Source organism: Brassica oleracea, chromosome C2 (genome assembly GCF_000695525.1).
Source record: "Brassica oleracea var. oleracea cultivar TO1000 chromosome C2, BOL, whole genome shotgun sequence".
NCBI lineage: Eukaryota > Viridiplantae > Streptophyta > Magnoliopsida > Brassicales > Brassicaceae > Brassica > Brassica oleracea.
Window position 1 is genome coordinate 7,709,689 of NC_027749.1, and position 10,104 is coordinate 7,719,792.

The window sequence follows — 10,104 nt, forward strand, 5'->3', positions numbered from 1 at the left end:
TATATGGCTTACTATCTCACCGATGGTATTTATCCGAAATGGTCAACATTTATCCAATCAATTTCATTACCACAAAGTCCGCAAGCAGTTTTATTTGCTCAACAACAAGAAGCTGTCCGAAAAGATGTCGAACGTGCATTTGGAGTCCTGCAAGCTCGCTTTGACATTGTTAAAAATCCAGCACTTTTTTGGGATAAAGTCAAAATTGGAAAGATTATGAGAGCTTCTATCATACTCCATAATATGATAGTAGAAGACGAACGAGATGGATACACTCAATTTAACGTTACAGAGTTCCAAGAAGCAGAAGACAACGGAAGTTCACATGTTGATCTCTCGTATTCTACAAATATGCCATCAAATATCAGCAATATGATGGATGCTCGAAGAAGAATTCGTGATAGACAATTGCATCAACAACTGAAAGATGATTTGGTTGAACATATATGGCAAATAAATCAGACATAATCAAGGCAACAACTGATCTGTGATGCTTCTCTCAAATTATCCCACTTTATTTGAATAATGTTTGTTTTATGTTTTATTTACAAATCAATGTTTAAAATGTTATCTTTTAATATGTTTTGTTTAAGAATTTTATTTTAAAAAATATTAATTTTTAATTTCTAAGAATCTTTAATTAAGAGACTAGCATTGGAACACATTAAATGCCGCCGTCTCTTCACCACATCTCTTAGCACACAATTACTATTAAAAATTAGTTATGATACTCATAATGGGTTTTTGGGTTGTACATGCTCTTAAAGGTTGAAGCATGTGATAAAGCCCAAAAGTCCGAATAAATTAACAAGTCTTCATTTTCAGTCACCACACAAACAAACTAATTAATTATCTTTATTTTCCTTCTATCCAAATTTTATAGAGCAACATATGTCTTCCTCTGCTGCAGGTTTGATTACCAGTCAACTACTCGTGTACCTCATGGAATGTGTTCGCAATTAATATCGAAAAGTGCTCAAACTTTAAATTTTGCAAGAACATTAAATAGAAATTTCAGAGAGAAAGCTAGTCAAGATTTCAAACCCTTGGACCGACTTTAATGATAAGAGTTGTTATCACGAAAGGTTGTTATTTATTGGCCGGAACCAACAATGAACATAACTTAAATTGTGTCAAAATGTAAATCATCTTAGACTGGATGACAATCATCATCATTAACAAAAGCACTAAAGTTTTGTGAAAGATCTAATTATCGAACCAAAATATCAAGCGACTGCTGAATGATCAAATCATACTATTTTAGTATATTAAGTCGTTAAATTATCATTTTTGTTATATGCTGTAAGTTTGATTTCAAACAGACATTTTACGTTTGCATAATTTGTTTTTCAAGATGTTTGAAATTTTTATAGATGTTTATTCACTCATATAGACAGTAGATCAGTAGATGAAATCGCTCTAATAGTCAAGCAAATATGGTTGGAGCTGAACCATCCGACTGTTGGGGTGGATCTTGATCCTCTAGCAAGGCCCATAAGACAAGGAACTAGGTTCATTTGGCTCTAAAATCCTAGACATATCTTTGTATAAATAAGGGGACATCTCTCTTTAGCAAATGATCTTTTTTTCTCCATTTTAGACTTAGAACACTTCTTACAAAGGGATTTATGGATTACTAGATTTATTTACACTTGTAATCCTACATGTAATACAATCTTAAATCAATAAACTCTTTTGATGTTCATTTCTCATTTGATTCTTTTAAGATTTCTTTTAAACTTCAAGAATCTAAGCTTTTATTTTTAGATTCTTTATTTGATTGATTCCAACAAACAACACCATTTTTGGATCTAATAGTCAAGCAAATATGGTTGGAGCTGAACCATCCGACAGCAAAAATGATTGTGATAGAAAGCAAACTGTGCCAACTGTCGTGGACCACAACCATTCTAAAAATGGAACGAATTAATCGTTGGGAGGGTCGAAATAATATGTTTTCTGACAAGCATTTGAAGATAAGTTCAAACTGATTGGATTTGATAGTCAAAGCATTTAGTATCCTTAAGTCGACTTTTAGAGGAACCAATAAGACACGTGTAATGTAGTTTTCAATTTACGGTCCAAGTCATGAAAGATGATAATTGTCTATATATGACTTGTATCTGTTGCTAAGTGCCGTCCTAGAAAATACCAACATCACGAGTTCCATAAGGTTTGATAGGCCAACTAAAAACAATATTGCAAGTTGATAATATATATCATAGGAAGAGTGTAAACATTACTAATCTAGTTTATTTGATGGGGTTTGTATATAGATTAGGATTTAAAAGTCTTAATGTCTCTTCTCTTTGTCATTATATGGTATGTGTTTTATTCATTATATATCTAAAATTTGTATCAATATATTCGATCTTTTACTTACTGGTTAAGTTCATTACAGCTTTCTCAAGTCTTTTTATTTGTCGAATACTTTTTTAATACTGTGTTACAGTAGTGTATATGGGTTTTTTTTACCAGTAAATGGCTTTGTATTAAAGTATCATTAATTCTTCGTTAAGAAAATAATATACATTATAACAAGAGTTCAAGTTTACATGTTTATATGTTGTATATATATATATGCTTTAAGAAGACGTCAAAAGCAACTTGTGAGCCGTGTAGAAGTTTATAATATTTGAAGTGGAGGTGCCGGCAAAAAAAAAGTGGAGGTACACCTATCAAATAAAAATAAATATTCTTTTTTTTTTTCATATTCTTTTTTGAATAAATATTCTTTTTTGAAATGGAGCATATTGCAATTCCTTAAAAACATGGAAGATAATACCACGAAGCTCGATAAGAATGTTTTGTATAATAGTGGTTTTGAGTATTATGTGCGTAAAGAATATTTGCATAACAATGAAATTGAGTGTACGATCGACATTAAAGCTAGCTAACGTAACTACGTAAGGACTAAAGATATATTACAAGTAAAGAGTCTCTACAAGTAAATACATACACTCATCGGAGGAAAAAAGAAAACTGTCGCATTGGATATCAAATATATTTCTTGGGCAGTCCACTAGCCAATCTAGTACAAGTATCAAGTTTGCATACAAACAAAAATGCATATATTACAAAAATATAATACGGCCTAAATTGGACCTGTCTGAATTTACATATCTTTTTGTAAGTTTGTGCACGAGAATCCGCTGCATTGCAATTATTGGGTAATTAAATGGATAAATGTATACGTAATTAGGAATGTGTAATTAGTTAATTCAATATATTACTTATTGCAAGTTTCAGATTTTTTCTTAATTATAAGTAACCGTGTAGGAAAAACAGCCTTATGGTTAATTTGAAACATGCAACCATGTTAGTCGACTCACACAAAAATTTGAATTTATTTATTAAAAACTGGTTTTTTAGTTTATACGATTTGAATAACAGAAGACTCTTTTTGACGTATAATAAATAAATAAATAAATAAATAAATCTAATCGTGTCACAAAAAAAAATAAAATAATATCTTATACTGTGTCTTTGACTATGGTTCTCTTTATAGTCTTAATTAATACTTAGTTTAATACTCATCTGCATCTACATATAGTCTGTGTCAACAATTCTGCATCTACATATAGTCTGTGTCAACAATTCTACAACAATAGTTATAACTACGGTAAAAACTCTATAAATTAATAATGTTGGAACTTTGATATTTTATTAATTTATAGAGTTATTAATTTATAGGAAAATTTCTTTTTTAAAAATTTTTATATATTTTAAAAGGGGTTTTATGTATACATATGAAGAATACTCAATTTTACGGTATATTTATTGCTTAAATTTTATTGATACAAGTTTTATATTATTTTGATTTGATTATTTGAGGTATACGGTAAATATAAATGCATTTTAAGTGTAAAATAACAAAATAACATTAGTATATTTAGAGATTAGTATATTTAGAGAGATTAAGAAATAATAAAGATAAATTTCACTATGAAAAAAATAAACTATGCATTATATTGATTATATTTATATAAAATTTATGAATACTAATTATTAATTTATGTTTATATTGCGACCATGTATTTACATAAATTTATTTAAAAAAATTATCTTATTATTTTATCAAATTATGTTAAATTTTACAATGGCCCAAGTGAAATTTATTAATTTATAGTGTTTATTAATTTGTAGAATATTAATTTATAGAGTTTCTACTATAGTAGTTTTGAGAAATGAGTTTAGATGTGCAAATATAATTAGTTTGGTGTAAATAAAATCTCAGTCTTTCTTTTTGAAGTATCTGAATTAAATCAAAGTTCAACCATCCACTTTACAATTTTATTTGTTGTCTTTTTCTCTGACCTACATGGGTCAATGACTTTTTGAAGGATATTCCATAGAAAAGTAAACCAAGCAATGCACTGATATTTTACATTGATTACATTCTGTATACTATATATAGGGTTAAAGAAACCCACTAGGAGGGATCATTGTATTCTTAACCGAGTATAACAAAACACAGACACTCAACAATGGATGACTTTTATTCTTCTATCTGGCTGCATCATGAGGTATGATCATTACTTCTTTTTTTCTTTCTTGGTATGTATCTGTTTTCTTTGTTTATATAAATATTAATTGTTGTTTTTGAGATGCAGAGCCTTGATGAGATGAGGCAGAATCTGCAGAACACTCTGTTCGAGCTAGAGACACTGAAAATGGAAGCCAATGAGAAATCAAGAACACATACAGAAGAAGTCAACCAGCTTCTCACTCTCCTCAAATCCACTCAACAAGAACGAGACCAAGCTAGACAACAACTATCTCAGTTTCTCACCCAAACCCAAAACTCTAATTCAAGAAGCATCACTGAGTCAAACAGCCTCTCTCGTGACGGATCTTCTTCTCCTTCTTCCTCAGAACTCTCCAGCTTCCTCAACATTCATCCTCCTCAGCCGTCAATGATCCTCAACGATGCAATGGCTCATAAACATCATCAGCTCGAACCTATGGACGCTCTCGTGATGGGTAAAGCTTTTCCTGAAACGGGGAAGCTATTAAAAGCGGTGGTGGAAGCTGGACCGCTTCTTCAAACGCTTCTTGTCGCGGGACCACTGCCGAAATGGGTAAACCCACCGCCTCAAACGCAATCGCAGCGTTTTGATTTACCTCCTCCTTTCTCGTTTAAAGGGTCTGATGTTAGTAACAGCTCGCTAACGTGTTCTGGTTCGGTTATGAGATTTGGGATCGGTTCGAGTTCGGTTATCGATCAAACAATGTTAAACGGAAAGAGGCAGAGATTAGAGTAGCTAATCGATCATTTTACGAGATTTATCAGAGCAGTATTGTAAGCTGGGTGATTATTTTTGTCCCTTCTTTATGATTCTAACTCCGGTTTGAACGGTTCGGTTATTATGTCAAATTTGGTTCAGGGTAATAAATTTGTTTTCTGTACCAGTCACGGTTTCATTACCACTTTAATTTTCGATTTACTCGATTTGTGTCTATATGAGTAAATGGTTATGAGAATATGAAAGAATTAATGGACTGAAGGTGCAAAAACTGAATATTAATAACAAACGTTAATTGAATAAACATTGAGACTTGTTCTACCGAAACTGGTCGTTCTACCGAAACAAGCCATTAAACCAAAGCCGGTTTAGGGTTAAAACGTCAACTAATTGCTGTTGGGCCCACTCGAAAGCAGGACCCTCCAAAAATAGGCGTATGCCACTTAGCGTAGAGAACACACGGTATTCTTTAGTAAAAGGCGAAAGAATAGTTCGCTTTGTGCTCACCACATGGCTGCGTGATTTGTTAAATGGAAAGGAGATCTTTGTTTATAATGCAAATTCTGCTTCTCATTTCTTCCACCTTACCGATGTGGGACTCTCAGACGAAAGATCACAAAAGGCGCTACTGATGGGCTTTGATGGACCATAAATAAATTTGGGCTTTACATTGAATTATATGTGTATAAAAGAGGCCTTTCCTCTGGCAGTGTGATTAAATTGATTAACAAAATTAAAGTCTTTTTGTTTCTATCAAACGCTTGTGGGTCAAACCAAAGGCTGATCGATGTCAGAGATATAAATGTGACCCATCTTCTTGCGTTTGGTCTCCATGTATCTTCTGTTCTCATTGGTGATTGGTGTCACCACCGGCACACGCCCAACTACTGCCAGTCCGTACCCTTTCAGTCCTGTGAACTTAGCTGGATTATTCGTCATCAGCCTCATTGTTCTCACTCCTATATCCCGAAGCATCTACATTTTGGACCATTTTTTTCCGAAACCAAACCTGTTAGTTTGGTTCTATTTTTTTTTTTTTCTAACTACATAACCAAACTATCTAAACCAACTAAACCAAAAAAATTTAAAACCAAAACTGAATATTCTATGGCTGACCTGAGCACCAATACCATATTCACGAGCATCAATGGCTAGACCAAGTTCAAGGTTGGCCTGAACAGTGTCGTGTCCTTCGTCTTGCAAGTTATAAGCTCTAAGCTTGTGACCAAGACCAATGCCTCTTCCTTCGTGTCCCCTAAGATACACAACCACGCCCCTTCCTTCTTTCTCGATTAGCTGCATGGCTAACTCTAATTGGTTTCCGCAGTCACACCGTGCTGAACCGAAAATATCTCCGGTTAAGCACTCTGAATGCACCCGCACCAGAATATCCTGACCGTTTCCGATGTTTCCCTGGTTATGGTTCAGACAGAAACAAAACAAGACTGGTCTTAACCAAAACTGATCAAGATTTTGATCTAAAGCAAGTGGTGTTTGATGTACCTTAACAAGTGCTATATTTTCGGCTCCATCGAGCTTTGATCGGTAGCAATAAGCTTGGAAAATACCCCATTTGGTAGGCAAACGAGACACGGTGATTCTCTCCACTAGCTTATCTCGCTTTCTTCGATATCTACGAGTATATTAATTACATTTATTAGAGACAAAGTCTCTCACATCGAAAAGTTAAAAGATAGCATAAGTAATATATAATATAGATGAACCAATTTACTTACCTGATTAGATCAGTCAAGGATACAATGGGAATGTCATTTTCTGTAGCAAGCTTTTTCATATATGGTAGTGAAGCCATAGACCCATCTTCTTGATCAAGAATAGCTGAAAGAACTGATACTGGACGTAAACCAGCTAATATCATTAGATCTACCGAAGCTTCAGTGTGGCCGGCTCTCCTCAAAACTCCACCGTCTCTGTACTTGAGAGGGAACACATGACCTGGTCTCCTGAAATCATCTGGTTTAGCTTCAAGAGAGGCAAGTGTAAGAACCGTCATGGCCCTGTCTGAAGCTGAGACTCCTGTTGATGTACCTGACTTTGCATCCTGTAACCAACAACAATATAAGAGCTGAAACACTTTTGAGAATCATATCATATTTGTTTTTTGCAAAACTGGCCCGGGTCCGGACACAGTTAAAAAATGAAACATTGGACTTTAATTTGCCCCTAAATTTTTTAAAAGTTATATACATAGATAACTTTCAAATTGTGGAAAAAAATATTAAAGTTTTTAATAAACTATACCACGGTGATGGTGAAAGTTGGTGCAGAGGAATCTTCATCTTCCATTTCAGGTGACATGAGTGTAAGGTTTAATCTTTCAAGGTCTTGTTGCTTCATCCCAACTGAAACAATACCAGAACCATTCTTGATCAGAAAGGCTATGTCTTTTGGACTCGTTAGAGTAGCCGCCATGATCAGGTTTCCTTCAACATCGCCGTTCTCATCGTCAACAACGATCACAAACTGATAAGAAAGAAAGAAACGTGGTAAGACCGAGTCTACACAACTTATAAACCAATGGGGTCTTCATCAAGAACAAACCTTCCCTTGGCGTAGGGATTGAAGAGCGAGTTCGATAGAGGAGTAACCTTGAGTGGGACAATCTGGATCACCATCTGCGTCACTCACGAAGAAATCAACAGTCTCAGGCGTGAGTTCCGCGTCAACATGATCAAAGAAAGACGCATCTGTTCCTCTGAGTGGACTTTCATTGCTATCACTGTTCCCAATAGCCTTAGTCTCCCAAGATGAACCATTAACTAATCTCCAGCAAGTAGTACTAGTAGCTGCAAACCTAGGCGACCTGTACAAGTAAGAGAGCCAGTGTTTTCAAGGAGACAACACAAGATAAACCACATAACAAAGAGGGAGAGAGTTATCATCATTCAAACCTTGAGTTAATGAAGCTGTGTGCGAAAAGAATGCGAGGAGATAAAGCAGAATCCATCTACAGGATCGAATAACGCAGAGGATAAGGACATGAAAGTATATATCTTGGTACGATCGATTGGCTGCTTCACGTCTCCTCCTTTAGATTGTTTACCTGTTTTCGTAATCAAATCTACTACTTCAAGAAAAGAAAAAAAAATAAAGCAGACATTTTACAAGGATGTAACAGAAACAAAATCACGACCACGAGTTTTGGATTAGGACTTATCTTCTTTCTTTTTGTTTCTGTCATTACACATCATCATCGTACTGACAAGAGTCAAGTTCCTCATGGGCCACACGTAAGTTTAAAAAGTTATATATCTTTAAAAGGAAACCCTCTAGTTCGTCTAGAAGGTCTCGTTGACATATTTTTGACTCGTGTGATGACGTGGCGGATCCTTACAAAACCCCAACGAACTGTGCTTTAGAAAGGAGAGGAGAGGACGGTGGAGCAAAACCGGATCTAGTCGGAGATTCGCAGGAGAATTTTTTTCAGAGGTAGAGACATAAGTTTCTCCGATCTGACTAGATCGGTCGTTGCATTGTATCCGTTCCACGTGTAAGTTTGAAATCTCTTCGCACGCCTTTGTATTATGTGATTCGTGTTTGGTTAAATGTGAGCTAGGTTTCATGTTCTTCAGGAATAAGTGAGGTTATTGAGAGGTGGTGGATGGAACATGGCTGAGACGGAGACAGCAAATGGAGTGAAGGAGAACAAACTATGGAAAGGTGTGTTCGCGGTTTCAGGCATTATGTCAACTCTTGTCATCTATGGTGTTCTTCAGGTCTGTGTTGTGTTCTATGTTCTTTGGAATCTAGTTAAAAGTTTATAACTTTCTTTGTGGGTTTAGGAGAAGATAATGAGAGTTCCTTATGGATTGAACAAAGAGTTCTTTAAGTACTCTTTGTTTCTTGTTTTCTGCAATCGCCTCACTACTTCAGCTGTTTCTGCTGGTGCTTTACTGGTAAAACCACCCAACTTGTCTGTTTATAATTTCTACTTAATTACCAAAGTTTGAAGAACTCTGTCTGGCTTTTTTAATTTATAGGCAAGCAAGAAAGTTTTGGATCCTGTAGCTCCGGTTTATAAGTATTGCCTTATTTCAGTGACTAACATCTTAACCAAAACTTGCCAATATGAGGTACAGTTTTTATCTTTGAACTTGTTGTGGCGACTTTTATAACTATTGTTTTTTTGCCATATGTTGTAATGCCTCCAGGCTCTCAAGTATGTGAGCTTCCCGGTCCAAACTCTAGCAAAATGTGCCAAAATGATACCAGTTATGGTAAGCTGTTACATTGTTTTCCGGTAGAGGCATTTGAGTTTAGCATCACCATTTCTTATATCTATGCTATGTACAGGTATGGGGAACTCTCATCATGCAGAAAAAGTACAAGGGATTTGACTATCTAGTAGCTTTTCTGGTGACCCTGGGCTGCTCTGTCTTCATTCTTTTCCCGGTATGTCTATACCCATTTCCCAGTCGTTTTGAAAGCTTAGGTTTGTTAATAGTAACTGAGTAACTGATGTTAGGAGTTTTCAAGGTTCCTAAGACAAATGTTGTAGTATAGTGATTGTCGAACCAGTTCTGAGGGATATCAAAGCACCGAGAATGCAAGTACTCACTTAATCTAAGTGCAACCAATGATTTAGATGGGTTTTAAATTACTACTAATACTAGAAAGCAATTACAGAATGATACTTTCTTGACTAAGGGAAAAGAGAACTCATGGGCATAGGGATTAGACCTTGGGTGATCAAGTTTCGAACTAAGGATGACAAATGATCAATCAAACTATCGACCTTAAGCCTAGACACAATTCTAAGCAAGCTCTATGTCTAGATGAATGCTCATTTGCTAACATATCTCAAACATCAAATGTCTTTGGTTGAATAATATGAAAG

The 10,104-nt window shown here is 35.0% G+C and overlaps 3 protein-coding genes across 5 annotated transcripts in view; 2 read left to right on the forward strand and 1 right to left on the reverse strand.

Annotated features, from left to right (window-relative positions):
• The first annotated feature begins 4,449 nt into the window (after positions 1-4,449).
• Positions 4,450-5,401, forward strand: LOC106326266. The gene is made up of 2 exons (XM_013764287.1): positions 4,450-4,526; positions 4,614-5,401. The coding sequence occupies exons 1-2, from the start codon at positions 4,488-4,490 to the stop codon at positions 5,262-5,264; spliced, it is 690 nt and encodes a 229-aa protein (XP_013619741.1). The 5' UTR covers positions 4,450-4,487; the 3' UTR covers positions 5,265-5,401.
• Positions 5,402-5,799: 398 nt separating this feature from the next.
• LOC106322162 (monofunctional riboflavin biosynthesis protein RIBA 3, chloroplastic) lies at positions 5,800-8,385 on the reverse strand. Of its 3 annotated transcripts, none has more exons than XM_013760319.1 (7): positions 8,159-8,384; positions 7,856-8,070; positions 7,509-7,730; positions 6,983-7,308; positions 6,750-6,879; positions 6,363-6,659; positions 5,800-6,221 (listed from the first exon to the last, which is right to left on the reverse strand). In XM_013760319.1, the coding sequence occupies exons 2-7, from the start codon at positions 7,880-7,882 to the stop codon at positions 6,015-6,017; spliced, it is 1,209 nt and encodes a 402-aa protein (XP_013615773.1). In that variant the 5' UTR covers positions 7,883-8,070; positions 8,159-8,384; the 3' UTR covers positions 5,800-6,014. The 3 variants fall into 3 exon arrangements, with proteins under 3 accessions (XP_013615773.1, XP_013615761.1, XP_013615765.1); XM_013760307.1 differs by having other exon boundaries at positions 7,809-8,070; positions 8,159-8,383; XM_013760311.1 differs by having other exon boundaries at positions 5,900-6,255; positions 7,809-8,070; positions 8,159-8,385.
• A 231-nt stretch (positions 8,386-8,616) lies between these two features.
• The window catches only part of LOC106325708 (UDP-galactose/UDP-glucose transporter 5B), a 9,408-nt gene continuing 7,920 nt past the window's right edge, over positions 8,617-10,104 (forward strand). Inside the window, exons 1-6 of the mRNA XM_013763766.1 lie at positions 8,617-8,757; positions 8,824-8,983; positions 9,050-9,163; positions 9,248-9,340; positions 9,419-9,484; positions 9,561-9,659. Of these exons, the coding sequence (XP_013619220.1) occupies positions 8,876-8,983; positions 9,050-9,163; positions 9,248-9,340; positions 9,419-9,484; positions 9,561-9,659 (480 nt within the window). The 5' untranslated portion in view covers positions 8,617-8,757; positions 8,824-8,875. The remainder of the gene's footprint in view (positions 8,758-8,823; positions 8,984-9,049; positions 9,164-9,247; positions 9,341-9,418; positions 9,485-9,560; positions 9,660-10,104) is intronic.

What these genes read in the sequence shown, in the direction of transcription:
- LOC106322162 (XM_013760307.1), bottom strand. Translation starts at nt 8,214, where the DNA reads ATGGATTCTGCTTTATCTCCTCGCATTCTTTTCGCACACAGCTTCATT. An exon ending in CACAGCTTCATTAACTCAAG is followed by an intron (nt 8,071 to 8,158) that starts GTTTGAATGATG and finishes TTACTTGTACAG; the next exon opens with GTCGCCTAGGTTTGCAGCTA. An exon ending in CAACTTTCACCATCACCGTG is followed by an intron (nt 7,309 to 7,508) that starts GTATAGTTTATT and finishes TGTTGGTTACAG; the next exon opens with GATGCAAAGTCAGGTACATC.
- LOC106326266 (XM_013764287.1), top strand. Translation starts at nt 4,488, where the DNA reads ATGGATGACTTTTATTCTTCTATCTGGCTGCATCATGAG. An exon ending in CTATCTGGCTGCATCATGAG is followed by an intron (nt 4,527 to 4,613) that starts GTATGATCATTA and finishes TTTGAGATGCAG; the next exon opens with AGCCTTGATGAGATGAGGCA.